The following is a 25,326-nucleotide window of genomic DNA, read 5'->3' on the forward strand; positions in this document are numbered from 1 at the left end:
ACAATGCGTCCTAATAGACCTTTACGTTTTACTTTTTTCGCCCCTCCCTGTCATACCACTTCGTTTATCACTTCAAATAAGGACAGTTTTACTAAATGGGCATGCCCCCACCTTTTCTTATGAAGTATTACTATATACACTGACGCAGGGTAAGAAACAAGTGGATTACCTATAATCCATAGATGGCTGTTTTGTTCTTACATATTTACATGTATATAGATGTCTTTAGAATGCATGCGTGTTTCACAGTGTCTTGGACATGGATATGCATTGTGTGTATGCCAGTGTGAGGTGCTGTGTATGTTCTCACTCAGCAACAAGAGATATCTATTATGTGTGCTGAGGAAAATAACAAAACCCCATGATATATGAACATTCATCTTTTTCAAGAAATACCAGGTGCTCTAAAAACATGGGTAATCAAGCATAATATAAGGCTTAGTATGTCTGGATTAATAGTGACAAGGCAGCCTTTCGAAATTACCCTTTGAGACCGGGACAGTAACTGACTTCTGACGAAAGCCTTGCACCCACAGGAGCCAGTCTGAGATGGCTTAAATATATCGATCTCAGGGTGGAGGGGCACTAGGAAACCTACTTTTAATGGGACACTGGGGTGTCACATGTTTTTTTTATTCATATAGACCCCCATGAAAAAAGTGTTACCTGGAATACGGTTGAGATCATTCTAGTTTATAGGGATCAGGATAACACCCGGTGATGAAGAATGCCACTAATAAAGTGTGGGTGGATTGGGGGGGGCGTGGGGGAAGGGGGGAAAAGAGTTCTCTTGGGTTCATTTTGACTCGTGGGCAATAATAAAGAGAACAAACAGGGTTATAGGATACCCAGGCATGTTATAAATATCAGAGCCACATTTTATGAAATTTTGCCCTTATGCAAAGGGTTCTGCAGTGCATCCAATGTGAACTTGGGTGTACACAAAGGTTGCAGGATGGACCCTCTCCATTTCTACAGATGAAACAACTGAAGAAAGGGAGCAAAATGCCTAATCTTCATCTACTGTGATTGAAAAGACTGCGATTCACAAAGAATATGTTACAAGGCAAATGATAAGCACAAGAAGCAGGATTATCTGTTTCCATTTTAATCAAAGCACATGCAAACAAAAAATAGAGATCAATAAAGTTACCTTCTGCAATGTGCATCTTGAAGTTGGCTGCAGTAAGATCATACAAGCCTTGTTTTGCTTCAGGAGCCTTGGGTTGCTCCAATTCAGGCTCTGGCTGCTGTAGTGAGAAAAATAATGGTTTTACTGCACAGAGCAGATAACGAATGTAAACTGAAATCAGAAACATAGGAAATTCACAAATTCATGTGTGTAGGAAGTTGGCTCTGTATGCACTATTTCAAAGTAAGGAATAGTATGCACAGAGTCCAAGGGTTCCCCTTAGAGGTAAGATAGTGGCAAAAAGAGATGATACTAATGCTCTATTTTATGGTAGTGTGGTCGAGCAGTAGGCATATCAAAGGAGTAGTGTTAAGCATTTGTTGTACACACACAGGCAATAAATGAGGAACACACTCAAGACAATTCCAGGCCAATAGGTTTTTATATTGAAAAATATATTTTCTTAGTTTATTTTAAGAACCACAGGTTCAAGATTTACATCAAACACTTTACAAGTAAGGTACTTCACTTAGATACTTTAGGAACTTTGAAAGAAAACAATATCATGTACAGTCTTTGTGAAAATGGCAATAAGTTATTTTCAAAGTGGACACAGTGCAAAAATCAACAGTTCCTGGGGGAAGGCGAGTAAAAGGTTAGATTAGCAGGTAAGTAAAACACTTACAAGTCTCAGTTCTGGGGCATAGGCAGCCCACCGTTGGGGGTTCAAGGCACCCCCAAAGTTACCACACCAGCAGCTCAGGGCCGGTCAGGTGCAAAGGTGAAAGAGGTGCCCAAAACACATAGGCGCCTATGGAGAACAGGGGTGCTCCGGTTCCAGTCTGCCAGCAGGTAAGTACCTGCGTCCTCAGGGGCAGACCAGGGGGGTTTTGTAGAGCACTGGGGGGAGGGGGGAGGGAAAACGACACAAGTAGGCACACAAAACACACCCTCAGAAGCACAGGGGGAGCCGGGTGCAGTGTGTAAAGCAGGCGTCTGGTTTTTATAGGTTTCAATGGAGGAACCCGGGGGTCACGCTAGCTGTGCAGGCAGGCACGGGGGTGGGGGGCTTCTCGGGACAGCCACCTCCTGGGCAAGGCAGAGGGTCACTCCAGCATCGAAGTTCGGTTCCTTCAGGTCCTGGGGGCTGCGGGTGCGGTGTTGGTTTCAGGCACCGGGTCCCTTGTTACAGGCAGTCGCGGTCAGGGGGGAGCCTCTGGATTCTCTCTGCAGGCGTCACTGTGGGGGCATCTCTGGTTTCTCACGGGCTCGCAGTCGCCGGGGAGTCCTCCCTGAGGTGTTAGTTTTCTGCAGGTCGAGCCGGGGGTGTCCGGTGGAGAGTGGAGAGTCTCACGCTTCCGGCGGGAAACGTGAAGTCTTTAGAAGTTGCTTCTTTGTTGCAAAGAAGTAGCTGGTTTTCAACAGGGCCGCTGTTCACGGGAGTTTCCTGGTCCTGTAATCCAGGGCAGTCCTCTGAGGCTTCAGAGGTCGCTGGTCCCTGTCGGATGCGTCGCTGGAGCCGGTTTTCGAAGTTGGAGACAGGCCAGTAGGGCTGGGGACAAATCAGTTGTCGTCTTCCTCCTGCTCTGCAGGCTTGCAGGTCAGCAGTCCTTTCTTCAGGTTGCAGGAATCTGATTTCCTGAGATCTGGGGAGGCCCTAAATACTGATTTTAGGGGTGTGTTTAGGTCTGGGAGGGCATTAGCCAATGGCTACTGTCCTTGAGGATGGCTACACCCTCTTTGTGCCTCCTCCCTGTGGGGAGGGGGGCACATCCCTAAAACTATTGGGGGAATCCTCCAAATTCAAGATGGAGGATTTCTCAAGGCAGGGGTCACCTCAGCCAGGACACCTTAGGGGCTGTCCTGACTGGTGGGTGACTCCTCCTTATTTTTCTCATTATCTCCTCTAGCCTTGCCGCCAAAAGTGGGGGCAGTGGCCGGAGGGGCGGGCATTTCCACTAGCTGGGATGCCCTGGGGCGCTGTAACGAAGAGGGTGAGCCTTTGAGGCTCACCGCCAGGTGTTACAGTTCCTGCAGGGAGAGGTGAGAAGCACCTCCACCCAGTACAGGCTTTGTTCCTGGCCACAGAGTGACAAAGGCACTCTCCCCATGTGGCCAGCAACATGTTTGGTGTGTGGCAGGCTGGTAGGAACTGGTCAGCCTACACTAGAAGTCGGGTATGTATTAAGGGGGCATCTCTAAGATGCCCTCTCTGGGTGTATTTTACAATACATTGCACACTGGCATCAGTGTGCATTTATTGTGCTGAGAAATTTGATACCAAACCTCCCAGTTTTCAGTGTAGCCATTATGGAACAGTGGAGTTTGTGTTAGACAAACTCCCAGACCATATAATCTTATGGCGACCCTGCACTTACAATATCTAAGGTTTTGCTTAGACACTGTAGGGGCATAGTGCTCATGCACATATGCCCTCACCTGTGGTATAGTGCACCCTGCCTTAGGGCTGTAAGGGCTGCTAGAGGGGTGACTTACCTATGCCACAGGCAGTGTGAGGTTGGCATGGCATTCTGAGGGGAGTGCCATGTCGACTTAGTCATTTTCTCCCCACCAGCACACACAAGCTGTGAGGCAGTGTGCATCTGCTGAATGAGGGGTCCCCAGGGTGGCATAAGACATGCTGCAGCCCTTGGAGACCTTCCCCGGCATCAGGGCCCTTGGTACCAGGGGTACCAGTTGCAAGGGACTTACCTGAGTGCCAGGGTTGTGCCAATAATGGAGACAAAGGTACAGTTTAGGGAAAGAACACTGGTGCTGGGGCCTGGTTAGCAGGGTCCCAAGCACACTTTCAAATCATAACTTAGCATCAGCAAAGGCAAAAAGTTAGGGGGTAACCATGCCAAGGAGGCATTTCCTCACACTGCCCTAGTTAGATGATTTTTCCAAATTATTTTAGTTTTTCGTTATTGCTTTTGCCCACGTATTAGCTTGTTCCCACACATACAGGTCTCAATTTGTGTTAGAGATAAGGATGGCTGAGCTCTGAAATTGATTGTTAAAATTGTAGTTTGAAGATTTACTGATGTCACAGTCATCTGCTTTGGAATATGAAATGGATGTGCATATTGTAGTTCTGCTGAACCAAGTTATTCTTTTGAAGTGTTTAACAGTATTGATGTTTAATAGGCTAAATGTTAGTTAAAGTTTTTTGGTCAGCCAATGATTTTCATTGCTGTTTTAACTATGTTTTGTGCACCATATATGTGACATTAATTTTGAGATTGTAATAAAGCTTTGAAACATATTCAGTTTGGAGTCTGATCTAGTGCCGAGTCATTCATGGTGTTCAGAATTGTTTATGGGTTTTTGCCATTGATTTGTGATAGTGAAGAGTGCAGTAGTAAGATTTATTCTAAGTCCAAAGATCTAGTCAACCTCCATAGGTGAGAATAGTGATGGTGTCTCACTAGAGCGGTTGTGGTTTCTGAACCCAAGGTGGGAAGAAGACCTCCCCAGGCATGCCAACAGTGCCAATCAAGAATTAGTACACAAGTCGTTTTTTTTTTGTTTTGATTTAAATTAACCGCTCGGGTACATCCAAGTAGGGGCCTTCTGGGGCCTCGCACCCCCTCCCCCCCCCCCCTGCCCTGGGCAGGGATGGAAGGGGAATCACTTTCCCTACCACCCCCATCCCTCCTAACCCCCCCGTGGCATCTGATGTCAGTGTGCGATCATGCGCTGACCTCATCAGAGGTCTACCCATCCACGCTGGAAGCCCAGCATTTCTCCTCCTCTCCTTTCATGCCTCTCGGCATTTTGGCTGCAGCAGAAATGGCACTAGACACCAGGGATTTTTTTTTTTTTTTTTTGTATTTACACATAAGGGGAGCGCCCCCTTGGACAAGGGTCGCTCCCCTGGGGGCAAAATTAATTTTAGGTCTTTTCTGCCCCTCCCCCCCCTTGGGGGCAGAGCAGCCTATTTTTATTAGGCCGATCTGCCCCCAAGATGGGCAGAAACCACTAGGCCCCAGAGATTCTTTTTTTGCGCCAATTTCAAGCAAGGGGAGCGACCCCTTAGCTAAATTTAATTGAGGCCATTTCTGCCCGGGGGGTGGGCAGAAACCACTTACCCACTTAGGCACCAGGGATTGGTGTGTGTTTTGTTTGGAGGGGCAGCCTCTTGGGCAAGGGTTGCTCCCCATGTGTTTGGCTCTTCCCTGTCACAAGCACTTGGATCACCTACACAACCAAGGTATCAGTTGTACCGGGAGACTGAGGGGAACGTTGGGTGATAGGAAATTTGTCCCGGTGCGGTGAAACCACACAGAAATGTGGGAAAAATGTGATTTTTTTTGTTGCTAAATTTGAGGCTTGCTGAGGATTCTGGGTAAGAAAACACTGGGAGATCCAGGCAAGTCACACCTCCCTGGACTCCCTCGGGTGTCTAGTTTTCAGAAATGCCTGGATTTGGTAGGTTTCCCTGTATGGCTGCTGAGCCCAGGACCAAAAGCACAGGTGGTGCCAGCTGATCTAGAGATCAAAATCCACAGCTAGGCACTTTCCAAAAAACACCTGAGTTTTCAATGTAAAAATGTGATGTGTCCATGTTTTGTTTCCTTTTCTGGGCATTAGGCCTACCCACGCAAGTGAGGTACCATTTTTAATCAGGATACTTGGGGGAACACAGAATAGCAAAACAAGTGTTCTTGCCCCTTGTCTTTCTCCACATTTTTCCTTCCAAATGTAAAACAGAGTCTAAAAAAATGCGTCTGTTTGAGAAATGCCCTATAATTCACACGCTAGTATGGGAACCCCAGAAATCAGAGATGTGCAAATAACTACTGCTTCTCAACACCTTATCTTGTGCCCATTTTGGAAATACAAAAGGTTTTCTGGATACCTAATTTTCACTTTATATTTCACCAAATGAATTGCTGTATACCTGGTATAGAATGAAAACCCATTGCAAGGTGCAGTTCATTTATTGCCTCTGTGTACCTATGGTTCTTAATAAACCTACAAGCCCTATATATCCCCGCAAGCACAAAAGAGTCCAGCAGACGTAACGGTATATTGCTTTCACAAATCTGACATCGCAGAAAAGAGTTACAGAGTAAAACGTGGAGAAAAATTACTTTTTTTTTTTTAGCTCAATTTCAATATTTTTTTAATTTCAGCGGTTATTTTCAGTAGGAAAACCTGGTAGTATCTACACAAATAACCCCTTGCTGAATGCAGAATTTTGTCTACTTTTAGAAATGTTTAGCTCTCTGGGATCCAGCATTGGTTTCATACCCATTTCTGTCACTAACTGGAAGGAGGCTAAAAGCACAAAGATAATAGTAAAAATGGGGTATGTGCCAGTAAAATGGCAAAAATGTGGTTTTCCGATTCAAGTCTGCCTGTTCCTCAAAGCAGGAAGATGGTGATTTTAGCACCGCAAACCCTTTGTTGATGCCATTTTCAGGGGAGAGAAAAAAAAAAAAAAAAAAAAATCACAAGCCTTCTTGTGCAGCCCTTTCCCACCCACCCCCATTACAATAAAAATTTTAAAAAGACAAAAAAATCAAAACATGAAATTATCGCTGTATTTTGGCTAATTTCTTGGTCTCCTTCAGGGAAACCCACAAACTCTGGGTACCTCTAGAATCCCTAGGATGTTGGAAAAAAGGATGTAAATTTGGCGTCGGTAGCTTATGTGGACAAAAAGGGATGAGGGCCTAAGCGCGAACTGCCCCGAATAGCCAAAAAAAAAAAAAAAAAAAAAAAACTGCCACCTGTACTATATATTTCAAACCACATTTCCTTTGCTTTACAAAGTGACTGGGTGGAAAGAAAGCAGTATGAAAAACAAGAAAAGAAACCTAAATAAAATCACTTACAGCAGGTTCTTCATTCAACATCTGCAACATCCAATGTTCCAGTGCCTGGTAATCCCTAGAGCCCTGATACTTCACAGCTTCTTGGCCAGGTTTGAAGAACTTCAATCTGAAAGTGTGTATTAACAAGATATTGACCATTTGCGAGCACTAAAATGCATAGCAATTCACACGCATAATAAAACACCATATTTCTTCGGCGCTGAGGAAAGGGTAAGTAGAGCAAGTAACATTTGGGCATCACAATAATGGACATATTGGTACTGCTCAGGTTATTCATTTCTGTTTTGAAACATTTTGGAAGGCTCCATAGAATATTTACAGGGACACAAAACAGTAACTGTCCATAAAAAGAATAACATCTTAAAATATGTATTAATAAAATCCAACATACACATTTAAAATCAAATGAGGGTAAATAAACCAATTGCCCGTAGCACTGCTTACAATTTAATATTCCATCTGCAATAAAGCATCCAATCGTGGATAAAAAAAAACAAACCCTCTACTACACGGTTCTGCATCTATAGGAACTTCACAATAAATATATAATAATGCATACTACAGTTTTAACTCGATTGATTTTTGCTAATCTTGACTGCTTCTTTGTAGACTAGCTGTACTATCCTTCAAAGTAGGTCTCTACCAACTACTGCAAGAACTGGCAACAAGACAAATAAGTGGCTTTTACAGTGGCATATACACTGAAAGGAAAGAACAGTCCCACATTTGGCAATAAAAAACGTAAGGGGTAAAATCCTCAACCTAAACCTTATGAAAAGTGACTAATTTGAGTAATCAGACAAGCCAGAGTGGTCTTGGAAATATTTATGAAAAGGTCTATTTTGAAGAAAAAAATAAATAAAAAAAATCTACTATGCATTAAACTTACAAATATATTCGTTTGTTGAAACCCAAAACATTTCAATCAGAAATGCTTCACGTATGACATGGAAGGCACAGAGAGCAAAGGCAGACTGGTTTACAAAGGCTTAACATTAATCTGGCTTGATGAGGATCAAAATGCTGTTTTAGATAACAGTGAAGTTGGGCAACCGACAAACACGCGAGATTCTGAATTATACGCATAGACAGATATACATTTACTGAGACAGAGGGCATCATCGAGTCGTAAACATTCCTTGCTTTCTAGTAGCAGTAAATGGCTCTTTAGGCTTGCTTCGAGGTCAGCAGGAACTGAATTTCACTGGATGGTTCGTTGTAGGTATAATAAATGAAACCGAGAAGCAGCACAGGGGGCTGCGGTTGACAATATAAGCTTTTGATGACTAGACCACCAAGATATGAGCCAGTGAGGCATAAAAGTAATGAAGGAAGAGGATAAAGTGAGGGAAGGGCAAAGGTGCAATCAAAGAAGCAAAATATATAACTGCAATTTTGGAAGAGTTTAATGCCATGGATTTTAGGAGCCACCCAGGAGCAAAAATAAATAAAAAATAAAAAAATAAATTAAAAAAAATAAAAAATAAAGATGCTTGGATATGTGCAACTGGACGAGAGAGGGACTGAGAAGGGATTTCGACATCATGTGCATACAGGCTGTAAAAAAAGGGAAAACAATTAGAGAAAAAATATATATTAAAAAAAAAAAAAAAAAAATATGAAGATTAGCCACTCCGGTGTACAGGGGGGGAGGGGGGGGGGGGGTGGGAACCGCACACACAGAGCGGGCAGAGGACTGATCTACACTGATCTATGAGGCACAGGCACAGATAAAGTAATGGGTGCGGATAATCTGGAGTTTCGCACAGAGAAAAAGTGGTCAAGAGATCGGAGGAAAAGTAAAGGCTGAGCAAGTGAAGCCCACAGTGTAGATGGTCACTCAATCTGGCTTCTTTTAACAGTATTGAAAGTAACACACAGTGTGAGGATAGTATAGAAGTGAATATGCTACGCATATGTGGTAAAGTTTTCAAAAAGTTTGAAGGCAATTGTGGGTGACTGAAGAGCACAGAACCCATAGTGGACATGAAAAGGGTGTTAGCTGAAAGGTATCTGGCAAGTTTATAGCTGGATCAACTCCCCAAAACAGCACTTCACCAAATACCATCCCAATTTAACAAGTTTGCTCTGATTTCGATCCAAATGAACAGTGTCTGAGGCCCAACATGACATTTTTTACATGCATTGGCCAAGGAAAATATTTGTGGTTTAAGAGATTGCAAAATCGTTCTTTTAAACCATGGAGGCAGACCCTAGTCTCGGCCAGAGCTGCCAGGATATAATAGAAAAAGAACAGATGATGGACGGAATGTGGAACAAATCAAACATTCACACCGAGTCACAGATCTGAGTTTAATCAATCAGTTCTTTTGCTTGCTATGCCATTCCAGTTTGGGCCCAGCTGTATGCAAATCAATCTTGACCCTGTTCCCCAAGGGAACAGTCCAGCTCAAACTGCCAGGCCAGGTCCTCCCAGAACATGATGTAATACAGCACTATCCACTACATTGTTTAACCAAAGTCTCTCAACAGCATAATAGAAGCAGATTTAGGTAGGCTTCTCAATTTCGTGAGAAATTCGTTTCTTGGTGTCAACAATGGTTTGAGTTTAGAGCCTCCACAGTTCTGTGCCATACACATGGATAAGTGTCTAATTTTGCTTGTGTTGCTAATGAAACCGTTGAAAGTGGGCCATAACTGAGATGCATTGGCTAAAGAAAAGGAACCCTTTGCTAAGAGGGTTACTCAGTTTCAATTATCCCTAAAACTACAGCACAGTAATCCAACTGGGAAACAACTAGCATTGTCAATGTACTCATTTTGAGTGATTTCTAAGAAATCAGTTCCTTGGGGATTATAAATTTGCTACTGTTGGTACTCATGGCAGAGCAGCCTACACAAAGCCTAAAGCCTGCTTGAGTAACCTTAACTGACTAGCTTTCTTTTAGGAAGCTATTAAATTTGTTACCATGTACCTTTCCTCCCACACAGTTTTCCTGGTGCTATACAGCAAAGATATTGGGTTGTAATTTAATGATAACATTCTACCTCCGTTGCCTAGCAATAGGATTTCTGACTTGTAGACAACTACTAATTCAGGATAATGTGAAATCATGCCCAGGTGCCTTCATTTTTACCCTCACAGCGCAAAGCGTCTGACAACTCATTGAACGTGAAAAGGCTCAGAAGTCATGAGGAAAAACCTGTTCTTAAGCACATGTATCACAGCAATTAGGGAACCGGGTATTCAAGTAAAACTTGGATAGCAGCTAACAAAGCATTCATCTACAATGGGTCTGCAACACCTTCTCAGGGGATTCACAACGGTTTAGAACATTATTGGCAGATTACTAAAGTACCCATACATGAAAAAAGCAAAATGTAATAGTGGAAATTTGAACATGCTTTCTAAACGTGAAGGAATCTAAAAATGGATGCCCAAAATTAAGGTGTTACCTTAAGCTTGATTCGTGGGAATAGCCAGAGTCGTGCAAAACTAAGTACAGCACACATAATCTAGCATGGATAATATATGGCCTTAAATTAGGAACTGGGAGAGGGCGTGGCCAAGATGGCGGCGTGAGCGGATGCGTTTCCGCGAGCTCCGCCGCCCGGGCCTCATCAAAAGCATTGCGACCCCTCTGCGCTGTCTCCTGCGCGCCCCTGCTCGCTGGGGGGGGGGTGAGTGGAGACGGCGGGTGTGCCGGAGAGGGGGCCCGGAGTTCACCCGCGGATCCGGTGGCAGCAGGCCTTTTGGCCCAGGCTCGCGTGTGCGGCGAGGAACGCGGTGAGGCCCAGCGAACGAGAGAGCCTGTGGCAGCCCGGAGGTGCCAGGAGTGACCCGGCTGACCGGGTAAGAGAGCCGAGCAGCGCTGAGGCCTGGGGCCACGAATCAGGATGCCCCTGGCGGGTTTTGCCTCTGGAGCCCGGGTGGCCATTGCTGGGCCTGGGGCTGGTGGTGGACAGGCCCACGACGGGGCGGTTGAGGCCGGAAGCTGGTACAGGAGTGGCAGTATCATGACGTCCTCTAAATCCAAGCGGGATCAGTCAGTGAGGGACATAGTGACCAGATCCCAGCCGGCGAAGAGCGGATCGGTTGAAGGGTCTGCTGCAACGAGGGGCTGTGACGATGGAGGAGAGATGGACGACGATGGTGAGGCCCCAGTCACTAAAGGCTTTCTCTCCTCCCTGTTTGATTCACTTAGGAGCAATCTGCAAGATCTCCGGAGGGAACATTTCCCAGGAGATGAAGGAACTGCGTACAGAGGTCACTTCCCTAGGGGATCGAGTGGCGAATGTAGAGGATGGTGAGATCTCTCGAGGGGAGGAGGTTGAACATATGCAACAGGAGATAATACATCTTCGCGAGCAGCAGGACCTTCTTCAGATTACGGTGGAGGACTTCGAGAACCGGTCACAACAGCATAATATACGGGGGGCCCGATGGGAGCGGAGAAGGAAGACATTGGGGAAGTTTGTTGCAGCGTTGTTCCACTCTATCTTGGGTCCTGATGACTTAAGGGAGATTACGCTGGACTGCGTTCATCGTGTGGGCCGCCCCGGGGAGCCTGGGGGTCGTCAGCCTGATATTTTGACGTGTGTCCACAACTATGGACTTAAAGAAAACATTCTACAGAGAACCCAAAACTTGTCACAAGTACAGTTCTGTGAGCATAAGCTGCAGCTGTTTCAGGACCTCTCGCTGCGGACATTGCAAAGGCGGAGAGACTTTAAACCTATTACAGAACATTTACGGGCCCACTCTACGTCCTATTCCTGGGGTCACCCCTTCCACCTTATGTTCCGATGGGAGGACCAGTGGCATCAGGTGATATCAGTGTTGGTGGTGAGAAGGATCCTGCAGCTGGAGGAGAATGAACGAGAGCCCGGGGCAACTGTGGAGGAGGATGCCTGCGGTGGCGGCGGCAGGAGAGGAAGAGAAAGCAACGGCAGCGTTCCACGACGGAGCAGGCGCTGGAATGACAATCAGTACTGAGTAGCTTGGCTGCGGGGACTAACGCCTAGCCAATGAGCAACTGGGTGCTGCCGCTGTGATTTGGGGTCGTGTGAGTTTCCACTTGGGTCTTATGGCCATATTAGAGAGGCCCGGGTGGGGGAGCCGCTGGATCCCATGTGACTAATCCTGATGGATCTACTGGCCCGACGAGACGTTACCTCTCTAGAGCTGTGTGTCAGAGGACTTATGTGTTTTAAGCACCTGTTGTGCGTTATGGTTGTGTGTAGGAGTGCTTCCTCTGGAATTTACATAGCTTTTTATTTTGCTTGCTATCCCTATCTAGGGGACCGCCCCAATGATGGTTCTGGTCCGTGCCCCTTGGTAGTTGTGCCTGCTGTAGAGTGTAACTGGTCTAGTGCCATATGTCCTTTAAGTGTCTAAGCTTGAATGTTCGTGGACTTAATAGCCCAGCAAAGAGATTGGCGATCTTGTCTGGTCTTGAGCAGTCCGGGAGTCATGTTTGTCTCCTGCAGGAAACGCACCTGGTGGCCAAGGATACGTATAGAATGAGTTCAAAGTGGTTTTCTAGGCAATTATGGTCCTCAGCCCCTGCAAAACATGCTGGGGTGGCGATACTTTTGTCGTAGTCCTTCCCTGGAGAGGTGATAGCCAAGCTTCATGAGGTACAGGGTAGGTTCCCGGCGCTCAGGGTACGGGTGGGGGCTTTCCTCTTCACTACTGCTACAATATATGCACCTAACGTACAACAGGAAACCTTTATGAGGCAGGCCATTTGCCCGGTGCTCAATACCCCTGACAGAGCTATTTTAGTAGGGGGAAACTTTAACCTGGTAATGGACAATGAGCTGTACAGGTCTGGGCATCGTTATGGGCAGACTGGTGCGCCGACTGCAGAAGGGAGGCAGTGGCTGGTTGATTGTGGTCTGGAGGATGTTTGGAGGGAGCACCCAACGCTTCGGGACTATTCCTTCTACTCTGCGGCCTCAAAGACATACACACGTATCGATTTGTTTCTGGCCTCTGCGGCGTTCATCTCTCGGATTAGAGAGACCTCAAATCGAGCCACGGGCCTTAACAGATCATGCACCTATCACTATGGAGGCCAGTCTCGATATGGGGCGTGTGGGGAGTCCGAGCTGGCGCTTTAGAGACACTATACTTCAGAGTAGAGCAGCTGAGGAGACGCTGAGACGGGTGATAGTGGATAACCTTAGCTTTAACGATGATGGAAGAGTCAGTATGGAGACCTTATGGGAGGCTCTAAAGGCGGTAGTGCGAGGGGAAGTGATGTCGCTGGCGGCTAAAGATAATAAAGCAAGGAAGGAACAGAGCGGTGCTTGAGCAAAAAGTGGCGCCCTTAGTACGCTCTCATAAATATACTGGAGCACCTAGAGTGTGGAGGGAGCTAGAGAGGGCGTGCCAGCAGCTGAAAAGGCTGGACTGGGATAGGGCAGGATATGCGATAGTGAGGATTAAACACAAATGCTACATTGGGAGTAACAGATGTGGGAAGCTCCTTGCGCACCGGCTGAGGGTGCAGCCTTCTGCTGCTACCATAAAGATGGTACGCTCCCCCTCTAAAGGGGAAGTGCGTACAGATGACCAAATGGCAGAGGTGTTTGCTGAGTACTATAGGGAGATATATTCAGCGGATGCGAGGTGCGACCCGGATCCTGCTACCTTTCTCACGGATAGCACAATTACTCTGCTTGTAGAGCATGAAGCGTCCTCGCTGGACCAGCCTATAAGGGTGGACGAGGTTATTTCGGGGATATCCCGTATAAAGAATGGGAAGTCTCCAGGCCCTGATGGCTTCACGGCGCTCTTTTATAAAACGTTCTGTCGCTCTTCAACTCCTTTCGGGTGTCCGGGGCCCTCGCACCTAGTATGCTGGAGGCTACCATTACGGTTATTCACAAACCCAGGAAGGATCCAGAAGATTGCGCCTCATATAGGCCTATCTCACTTCTGAATATAGACGCCAAGTTGTTTACTGGTATTTTGGCTCACCGCCTCAATCCCTAAATGCCTAAATGCCGGGCCTTATAGATCTGGATCAGGCGGGCTTTATACCTCACTGGCAGTGTGGAGATAATACAAAGCGCCTTCTGCACTTAATAGATAAAACTGGCAGAGCGCGCAGGGAGGCGCTCCTCCTTTCTATCGATGCAGAGAAGGCGTTTGATAGAGTCCATTGGCCTGATCTCTTTCAGGTGTTGGAGCGCTATGGACTGGGGCATGGGTTCAGGACCTGGATTCAATGCATTTATCGCTCGCCCAAGGCTGCGGTGTGAGTTAATGGAACTCTGTCCTTGCCGTTCTCAATTGGTCGTGGAACACGACAGGGATGCCCGCTCTCCCCGCTGCTATTTACGCTGTATATGGAACCCTTTGCTCAGCGCCTCCGTGATAACCCCCTAGTTACTGGCGTCAAATTTGGGGGGCGAACATCACCTTATTAGTCTCTATGCGGATGATGTGATTCTTACCTTTGCGGAGCCCATGGTTTCGCTTCCAGCCCTTTTGGTGGCCCTGGAGGAGTTTGGTCAGGCCTCTGGATTCTGTATGAATATGCAGAAGTCGCAGGACCTTGGCTTATCCATTTCTCCTGACCATACGGAGGTTTTGAGGGCCCGATATCCCTTTATATGGTCGACATCGCAGGTACCCTATTTGGGTATTGAATTGGGGACCTCTGCAGTGAAGACAGCAAGCTTAAATTATACCACGCTAACTCTGGAGGTACAGCAAGACCTTGGGATCTGGGGGAAGCATAAACTCTTGGCTGGGCAGGGTGGCGGCGGTGAAAATGACTGTGCTGCCGCGCATACTCTGTCTTTCAGGCACTTACCCTGACTCCTCTGTCTCGAACGATAGCAACCCTACAGTCCGTGATCTTGAAATTCATCTGGGATGGACGGCCGGCGCAGCTCCTGCGGAATGCTCTATACCGCCTTAGAGGGGGGGTCTTTGGAGGGGGGGGGGGCAGGGGGGGCGGCTGTTCCCTGTCTTCTGCGGTATTTCCAGGCAGCCCAGTTGCGCTTTCTTTTGGAGTGGAGTAGGCCGCTTTCTGAGAAACACTGGTGTTTTATGGATCAGGCGGTGGCGGGGTCTCATATTTGGAAGGAGCCCTGGCTCTGACCTCGACACAGGGCACGTGGACTATATTCCTCCCCGATCACGGGAGCGATGCTCCGTGTATGGGACGCAGTGGTGCGACGGCAGGGGCTCACAACGTTTCCATCCCCTATGTCACCAATTGGTGCGAACCCTGACTTTCCACCCGGCCTACAGGTAGAGAGTTTGCCGGTGGTATGATGGGGGCTGTAAGAGGGTGGGGAGTCTTTTTGATGAGAATGGGGTGATCCCTTTTGATCAGATGCGGGAGACGTATCGATTGACCGAAGAGGATCGGCTATTGTATTATCAAGTATGTCATTGGGCCCTTATGCCAGCGAATAGGGCTTTGATAGATAGGCCACTAACTCCGTTTGAGAGGTGGATGCTCACAAAGAAGGATGATAAGCAGGTGAAATCGGATCTTTATCGATTCCTGCAGGGTGGGGAGCGCCTGCCTAAATCTAAGGGTCAGCAGAGATGGGAGAAGGAGCTGGGGAGGGAGCTCACTGAGGAGGAGTGGGACAATATTTATTATAGAACTCATCATACGGCCCATAGCGCTGCGGGGACAGAGACGGCATATAAGATAACTTCCTATTGGTACTTTACTCCAGCAAGGATAAATGCACGGGACCCCGCTAAGTCCGGCCTTTGTTGGAGGGGGTGCGGTAGCACGGGCACGCTGGTACATCTCCTTTGGCATTGCCCCAAACTACAGCGATATTGGACTAGCATATTAGATGACATCGACAAGGTGTTTCAGACAGAGATTCCTAGATTCCCATCATATGTATTGCTGGGCCTACCCAATCCTCTCACGTTTCCCCTTCGTTCGTTGAAGGGGTGACAGATGGCACTGGCTCTCAATGCTGCACTGCAGACGATCCTTGCCCTATGGGTCTTGGCTCCAGAAGTTGTGGTTCATTCTGGCGATGGAAAAGCTTACTTTGGCTTCCAAACAGAGAGTGGGTGACATTTGTACGTTGTGGAGGCCTTTCTTCCAGATCTTATCTACAGAGTTTACCGAGCTGACGTGCCCAACATACCTAAGAGTCCTGGGGCTGACCCGAGAGGCCTAGTAGGATGATATGAGCTATGGTCTATGAGGAGGGCGGGGACAACAATGTGAATGGAGCGGTGAAGGGTTGGGGCAAGAGGGAGGCGAAGCATGCAGGCGAGGAAGCACCACTGTTTTTTCCTTTTTGTTATTTTGGGTGTTAGCTCGGTGAGATCCAGTTTGTGGTGCCCTTCCGGTCCTGAAGTCAATATGAGTCATAGTGGGCGGGGGTGATGTTCCCCCCTCAGAAGGTGTGAGGATACGGTTGTATAATGTAGGAAGTTGCTCTGTATGCACTATTTCAAAGTAAGGAATAGTATGCACAGAGTCCAAGGGTTCCCCTTAGAGGTAAGATAGTGGCAAAAGAGATAATACTAATGCTCTATTTTGTGGTAGTGTGGTCGAGCAGTAGGCTTATCAAAGGAGTAGTGTTAAGTATTTGTTGAACATACACACAGGCAATAAATGAGGAACACACACTCAGAGACAATTCCAGGCCAATAGGTTTTTGTACAGAAAAGTATCTTTTCTTAGTTTATTTTAAGAACCACAGGTTCAAATTCTACATGTAATATCTCATTTGAAAGGTATTGCAGGTAAGTACTTTAGGAACTTTGAATAATCACAATAGCATATATACTTTTTACATAAAACACATATAGCTATTTTAAAAGTGGACACTGCAATTTTCAACAGTTCCTGGGGGAGGTAAGTTATTGTTAGTTTTTGCAGGTAAGTAAACCACCTACGGGGTTCAAATTGGGGTCCAAGGTAGCCCACCGTTGGGGGTTCAGAGCAACCCCAAAGTCACCACACCAGCAGCTCAGGTGCAGAGTTCAAAGTGGTGCCCAAAACACATAGGCTTCAATGGAGAAGGGGGTGCCCCGGTTCCAGTCTGCCAGCAGATAGGTACCCGCGTCTTCGGAGGGCAGACCAGGGGGGTTTGGTAGGGCACGGGGGGGGGGGACACAAGTCAGCACAGAAAGTACACCCTCAGCGGCACTGGGGCGGCCGGGTGCAGTGTGCAAACACTCGTCGGGTTTTCAATAGGTTTCAATGGGAGACCAAGGGGTCTCTCTAGCGATGCAGGCAGGCAAGGGGGGGGGGGGCTCCTCGGGGTAGCCACCACCTGGGCAAGGGAGAGGGCCTCCTGGGGGTCACTCCTGCACTGGAGTTCCGATCCTTCAGGTCCTGGGGGCTGCGGGTGCAGAGTCTTTACCAGGCGTCGGGATCTGGGAAGCAGGCAGTCGCGGTCAGGGGGAGCCTCGGGATTCCCTCTGCAGGTGTCGCTGTGGGGGCTCAGGGGGGACAACTTTGGTTACTCACAGTCTCGGAGTCGCCGGGGGGTCCTACCTGTAGCGTTGTTTCTCCACCAGTCGAGTCGGGGTCGCCGGGTGCAGTGTTGCAAGTCTCACGCTTCTTGCGGGGATTGCAGGGGTCTTTAAATCTGCTCCTCTGGAAACGAAGTTGCAGTCTTGGGTGAACAGGGCCGTTGTCTTCGGGAGTTTCTTGGTCCTTCTAGAGCAGGGCAGTCCTCTGAGGATTCAGAGGTCACTGGTCCCTGGGGAAAGCATCGCTGGAGCAGTGTCTTTAGAAGGGGGGAGACAGGCCGGTAGAGCTGGGGCCAAAGCAGTTGGTGTCTCCGTCTTCTCTGCAGGGTTTTTCAGCTTAACAATCCTCTTCTTCTTAGGTTGCAGGAATCTAGTTTCCTAGGTTCTGGGGAGCCCCTAAATACTAAATGTAGGGGTGTGTTTAGGTCTGGGAGGGCAGTAGCCAATGGCTACTGTCCTTGAGTGTGGCTACACCCTCTTTGTGCCTCCTCCCTGAGGGGAGGGGGGGCACATACCTATTCCTATTGGGGGAATCCTCCATCTGCAAGATGGAGGGTTTCTAAAAGTCAGAGTCACCTCAGGACACCTTAGGGGCTGTCCTGACTGGCCAGTGACTCCTCCTTGTTTTTCTCATTATCTCTCCTGGACTTGCCGCCAAAAGTGGGGGGTGTGTCCAGGGGGCGGGCATCTCCACTAGCTGGAGTGCCCTGGGGCATTGTAACACGAAGCTTGAGCCTTTGAAGCTCACTGCTAGGTGTTACAGTTCCTGCAGGGGGGAGGTCTGAAGCACCTCCACCCAGAGCAGGCTTTGTTTCTGTCCTCAGAGAGCACAAAGGCTCTCACCACATGGGGTCAGAAACTCGTCTCTCAGCAGCAGGCTGGCACAGACCAGTCAGTCCTGCACTGAACAATTGGGTAAAATACAGGGGGTATCTCTAAGATGCCCTCTGTGTGCATTTTTTAATAAATCCAACACTGGCATCAGTGTGGGTTTATTATTCTGAGGAGTTTGATATCAAACTTCCCAGTATTCAGTGTAGCCATTATGGAGCTGTGGAGTTCGTTTTTGACAGACTCCCAGACCATATATTCTTATGGCTACCCTGCACTTACAATGTCTAAAGTTTTGTTTAGACACTGTAGGGGCATAGTGCTCATGCACCTATGCCCTCACCTGTGGTATAGTGCACCCTGCCTTAGGGCTGTAAGGCCTGCTAGAGGGGTGACTTACCTATGCCACAGGTAGTGTGAGCTTGGCATGGCACCCTGAGGGGAGTGCCATGTCGACTTAGTCATTTTCTCCCCACCAGCACAAACAAGCTGGCAAGCAGTGTGTCTGTGCTGGGTGAGGGGTCCCTAGGGTGGCACAAGACATGCTGCAGCCCTTAGAGACCTTCCCTGGCATCAGGGCCCTTGGTACCAGGGGTACCAGTTACAAGGGACTTACCTTGGTGCCAGGGTTGTGCCAATTGTGGAGACAATGGTACATTTTAGGTGAAAGAACACGGTTAGCAGTGTCCCAGCACACTTCTCAGTCAAGTCAGTATCAGGCAAAAAGTGGGGGGGTAACTGCAACATGGAGCCATTTCCTTACAATCGTAAAGTTAATGTCTTTCACTTTCCTGAATACGGAGAGGACAATGGCCAAAACTAGATGCAGGAAAGCTGCGTACTAATGGGCAACCAAATGGCCCTTAACTACAGGCTCTGTCTTTTCAGTGTTATTAATAAGTAAATTGTGTGCCACTGAGGTGATGTTTGACCATCAATAGCGCCCATTACATCTCTTCTGAAGAGTAGAAATAAGTTAGACCCGACTTCTCTCTTCTCTCCACTCTATGCCATGATGCTCATTTACATTGTGAGACAAGTCATGATTCTGAACCAGACTGTGTGGTACTATGAAATGTATGCAGAGTAGGACTGTCATTCATCATCAAAAAGAACATCTATGGGCCCGGTTACTACATTGGTGGATGGGATACTCAGTCACAAACATCACATCCTGGCCACTGTATTACAAGTTCCATTAGATCCTAGGGAACTACTACAACGGCGGACAGGAAGCCATCATATTTGTGACAGAGTATCCAATCCGCCTAGGTCGTATTCAAGCCCTACGTTTGAACGTAGCTCATTAAGTCATACAGAAAAACCAATTAAGAAACAAAGTCTAAAAAAATATATATATATTGACGGCACATTATAGGCTTGCTAAACCAACCAAATAATACATAAAGACATGCAAATTAAACTCCTTTGATACTGCCAGCTACAATTAGACTAAATGTAAGCGATTCATTGTAAATTTTGAAAAAACAATTGAAATAAACAAAATGACCAACTCCAAAGAATTTATCAAGTTACTATACTTGCACACAATTGTTTACATTTCAGTGCCCAAGCTTACCACAGACAGTTGGCCACTGCAAACAGGTTTGCTCTGTTTAATACATCTTGCAGGACTAGGTACGCCACATTAATCACCCCAACCCCTTATTTCCAACACAGTGGGATAAGCCTTTCCAGCACAGTGAGATAAGCCACTTGCTATGAAGTGCTTTGTAATGAGGTGAGAATAAAAAGATGCCAATTTAATCATTTTGGGATAACCCAAACATGCCTATACAAAGGCAATCTTTTTTTTAGTAGATGCCAAGCTTAGCACTCTGTTCAACAACGGAAAAATTCCTTCAGTGTTAACATGCTATAGTAGTCTTCCATCTGGCAGTGACATTGCAACAGGTAGAATTTAAATATCCACTAAGACAGCCATGAGATATATTAGATAGTCTTGATAAACTGCTTTTACTATGATTGTCTCAAGACAACAAGTATTCAGGAAATTCCGACATACAATTAGTCTTTGTTTCTTGGCAGTTCCTTCACATAAGCAAGCCCGACCAATGTCCCAGCTTGCATGTATATGTTGGCGATAAATCGGGGCTGTGGGATTCATTAACAACAAAAAGGGTCTTAAGGTAACAATAACCTGAACCAGCTGAATGTTCAGTTCCATTTAAAGGTGAGTCACTGGTGTTTTGGGACCCCAAGAGTAAATAATCTATTCTGCGTAATCTATTCAACAGATTTGTGGCCAATACATGCCTGAACCACGGGTTTACAGTAAAACACTCAAATGGAAACTGAAAAGTTTGCAAGCTTTTTTAAGACATTAACCATAGCTGCTGATGTTTCGGCTACAATTTCAGTTTTTTTATTTTTATTTTATTAATACCCGCACTTAGAGCTCGAAGAAGAAAACCTCACACCTATCTAACTTTACGACATCACTATTCCCAATACAGTTTAGCACACAGATACATGCTAATACCCTAGGACATTTATACTACTTCTTGCTACAATAATTTATAAGTGATCCAAATAATCCAATGTAATTTTTCTTCTGCACACACAAAATAATATTACCTGAAGAAGAAAAGAAAAAAAAAAAAAAAAAAAAAACACCTCAAACATCGCAGTAGCGTGTGGATCAACTCCCAACAATCATTATTACTCATGAATTAATGTATTGGTATTTATAAAGTGAAATGGTAGAAGTAAAGCAATGGAGCACTATATATTGCATGAAGGGCTAGGAGATTTGCCCAGTATCACACCATACTTGGTCTAGTGTTGTGGCCAGGATTCAAACCAGTTTCCCCAGGTTCCAAAGGTGGCAGCTCGAGTTGCTAGGCCACCTCTCCTCCTCACTACACTAGGGAAATCATTCAGAAAAAAAATAAAAACAGGACTGGGAATTCAAAACACAATTCTGACTCACAGGGAGATATACTAAACGTGTCAGCTGCATCCCGTTGATAGTCATTGCGAACATGAGCCTAAATTTCACACTGAACTTTTCCAATGACTGGAGCCATGTTATTATTAGCAAAGTACAAAATGAATTTCCAATAAATAAATAAAAAATAATATCAAAAGGCTGAACGTAATACAAAAAAAAAAAGGCCAAAAGCATTGCTCAGTCATACCCACCTATGCTCTGAGCCTAGGAAATCCGCATTTTCAATTTCTGGCCACGGTTGGGTGCAATTATACAACATTTTGTCAAATGTCTGAGATGAGTGGATAAGTAATATTAGACAATCCGTTAATAACGATTACCACTATTTAATCAAGAAAGATTAAGGGAGCCAAAGTTGATGAAAACTTCCTGCTCCAACGACTGCATTAGGAACCATCAAGAATAATGAAACTAAGTCTTAGGCTCAATATTGTACAGATTGTTAGGTACAGAATCTAGTCTGTGGCTTTCATCTAATTTGTGGGTGGATATCACTTACTCCAGAGTAATCGGAGCGAGCCATTAAGTAAAAACACGTTAAAAAAAAAAAAAAAAAAAATCCTTTGTGAGCCAGTTCATAAGCCCTATCAAACAGAAGAGGAGGCGAAAGAAGTAGAACGTGTGACAAAAGACCATAAAAATAGAGAAATAAAACAAATAACCTCTCCTGAAGACATATTATGCGAATCTTTGACAACCTATCAGTTAAAGAAAATCAGGTTTCACATACCACACCTCTGCCTACATCCATCCAAGCCCAAACCCATCACTCTTATTTGTGAGAAGATATCTGAAAACTGTTCAGAAGGAAGAAGTCTTTGCCATTAATTTTACTAGATTAGTTTGGGAGTAACCTAAGCCTCATTCAGCTTCTTTTTTGACACAAGGCATTCGTAACCAAAACATGCATATTTTTTTATTGTGGTATAACGGTGGATCCCAAAGTGCAGACCAAGTGAAGTTGTTTTATACTCAGTTTAAGAATCAAGCAGTTCCAAGGCTACAGAAAGCTTGACGGAGGATGAAATAAATAGGCTCACTGAGAGAGTGAAGTGTGACTGAGGTATTCCTCAGCAAGTAGCTATGTGGGCCCAGATTAGATTCCTAAAAAGACACAGACACTGGCTCTTAACCCCGTTATGGGTTTAGTATTTGGGATGAAATTCCAAAAACACCAAGTGTCTGCTCTGGTGTGAAGTAGGAATTAACAAGCATTTGCTAAGCCAATAGTTTGGGCACTGTTGATCTATTAGCTTTGCCAAAGATTTCTGCAGATGCTGCTACTTGGGAGGGGGCCATGCCTACAGACTGAGGTGGGTGGCATTTTTTTTATTTTTTATTTATTTATTGTAACAAGAAGGTGAAACCACTTATAGTTGTTAAAAAAGGGGAAATGATTTAACTGCACAAAGAGTAATTTAAAAACAAAAAGATCTAGCAGCCAATGCCGTTAACTCCAAAAGGGATAAAAATATTTGAAGGATGGCATGGGGGAGCGATAGTGGCATGAGTAGTAGGAGGATCAGGCGGGACGAGAGCAAAAGTGAGTTCGCAGGGAAGCTAGGAGCAAGACTGAGGCTCAGATGGGGGTGAATGGGAAACAATGAACACGGTGAGGGGAATTAAGGGACAGTGTTTGGCAGGAGGGAGCAACACAACACATGGGTGGGATGGATACTGAAGGGGGCTATTCAACACCAAAAGAAAAAGGCATGGCACAGAGGTAAACAAAGCAGTTGCAAGCATTGCAGATTTCAAAGGGGGAGGGAAGGGGGACGGTTTCTGAATGTGAGAAATGGAACAACGGAAGGATACATGTCATCCAATCAAGTAAGGATGGTAAAGAAGTTATGCTCCAGGGGAGAGACAAAAAAAAGAGAGGAAGGAAAGCCATCGAAAAAGGGGAAGGAAAGACATCAGCACCGGTGGTGACCTCTGCCAGCATATAAATCAGTGTAATAAAAAAAAATAAAAAATCCAACCAATCATAATTAATGGGCTAGCAAAGAACCCACTAAGTTTTTGGTATGATTCACATTAGGTCCTTCGCAAAAAGGCAGGTAAAAGCTGTTTGTAGAAGAGGCCTAAAAATGCTCCGACGTGTTGAAAAGTGTGAAGAGGGGTGGAAAATACACCAACAACAATTCCCTCCTCAGTGGTTAGTGGGAGGATGAAACTGCTCTTTGCTTTCCTGAGTTACCTTAGCTGTCTAGAAGGTTTGGAGCTGCACACTGTTTAACAGGTACTCCCATTTTCTTCCTGTAATGAAGTCTAAAGTTTGAGAATAAAAGCAAAAAATGTAAACCATGCTTCAAGTCGAAACCTGTGTGGATTGTGTTGGTAATATGAAGGAACATTTAAAAAAAAAACAAAAAAAACAACAAAAAAAATCGTAAAAACATTGCTCCCTATCCTTCTGTACTTACGTAGGGTACCCTCGAACACCTTGCTCTGTGCACACTGCACCATCTTGAGTACAATCCACTTTTGCAACGTAAACCCGGGCTTCTGGCATGCTGTTGTACTTGTCCCCCATTTCGTTCCATGTTGGCTGCAGACGCTGACAATGTCCACACCTTTGGGAACGAGACAACAGAATTAGGGATGCAAATAACTTTAACGTACACAATCTCTTAAATGAAACATATTACTAGTATGAACTAGCGAAGGAAGCACGGATAAGAAGATTCTAAGCATTTACTTTGGAGCACCGAGTAGATGCAGTTCATTTTTGAGGTCGAGAGGGCAAGCACTCTGGCCCCGGTTATCTCTCTGTGGGCTTTTAACCACGCCCATCAGTTTTGTTGGTCCGTGGGCATGTCTTTTAAAATTTGCTGGATTTCATTTGTGAACCGCATGCATACCCCATGCCTTTTCCAATGTTTAGCCGTCCTTGACAGCACCAGCAAACTACTGAAAACATATTAGGCTCTATGTTTTCTGCATGGCTTCTGGACTACTTTTCTTTTTATTTCTTACGCAGCACGATAACGCTGGGCAGTAGTCTATCGTTTATCAAAGTAGCAGGACTGATGTCATGCAAATCGCATAACTGCTGATGCGTTTGACTGCGAGCGAACTTCTGTTTCCTTCTGTGTCCTCCTTGACACTCATGCTTATGGTGTGGTGCTTTAAATCGGCTCGCTAATGTAACAATGTATTACTTTTCATTTTCAATTTATGTGGCAAGAAAAGTCCGGTTAAGACTTTACAACGCTAATAGCTGTAAGTTTAACAAATGCGGGAGCAACTGCATTGTAACTGCTTGTTATTCAATACTGTCCCAAATCGTCGTGAAACAAAAGAATCCCAACTGAAGATTTACCAGCAGTTTGGAGCTGCGTGTTGTTATGGTGTCCGACTGTCCAAAACTTTGTTTGGATCTACACTGTTGAGGGTGGGATATTATGGAAGATGGCACCTAGAACTGGTGATTTTTTAGGATTAGGTTGGGAAATCTCAAACATACCAATAGAACTACAACAAGAAACAAGCATTTGCAATGCACTATGGTCTCGCATTTGTCCGAGTTACAGCTATTACCAGTTGTAAACTCCCAACCGGATTTTTCTTGCGTAAAAGGGAGGAAAAAAAATAAAAAAGCAAGATCGCGCTGCTACAGTTCACTTGTAATAATACCTAGCGGCAAAAGTGCAATTATGGACGTAACCGGCAAAAGTGCAATTAACTGTGTAAGAGGGTTGATGTTATCCAAAGCGCTCGACTTCTGCCAAGCGAGATCGCGCTGTGAAAATAGAGAAAATGTAGTCCACAAACCTGACGGGAAACAGCGAGCCTCGTATGTTTTCTGTACTTAGTCGCTGCGCTCTAGGGGCGCTAACCACCGGAAAAAGGCATGACGTATGCGTGCCTTCCACTAATCAAAGCAAGCAGATTCTAACAGGCAAGCCAACAAACCAATGAGACACTGACGTGACGTCGACGGGGCTCCGTACCCTTTTCTAATTCCTAAAGCGTCTCGCTAGTGATACGCATGAGCAAGCGCATGTGACGCAGACTCGACCCTAAAAACAAAAAAAACAAAAAAATACACTGGATGACGAACATTGTAGTTGTGAGAGCCATACAGAAAAGTGTA

General features: G+C 45.8%; 1 protein-coding gene across 1 annotated transcript in view; it reads right to left on the minus strand.

Annotated features, from left to right (window-relative positions):
- Window positions 1-25,326, minus strand: part of TXNDC5 (thioredoxin domain containing 5) — a 92,881-nt gene that overhangs the window by 58,082 nt on the left and 9,473 nt on the right. The window contains exons 2-4 of the mRNA XM_069217135.1: window positions 23,654-23,803; window positions 6,976-7,081; window positions 1,154-1,250 (exon numbers count right to left, since the gene is read on the minus strand). Of these exons, the coding sequence (XP_069073236.1) occupies window positions 1,154-1,250; window positions 6,976-7,081; window positions 23,654-23,803 (353 nt within the window). The remainder of the gene's footprint in view (window positions 1-1,153; window positions 1,251-6,975; window positions 7,082-23,653; window positions 23,804-25,326) is intronic.

The sequence above is a fragment of the Pleurodeles waltl genome, chromosome 2_1, assembly GCF_031143425.1.
Source record: "Pleurodeles waltl isolate 20211129_DDA chromosome 2_1, aPleWal1.hap1.20221129, whole genome shotgun sequence".
NCBI classification, from domain to species: Eukaryota; Metazoa; Chordata; class Amphibia; order Caudata; family Salamandridae; genus Pleurodeles; species Pleurodeles waltl.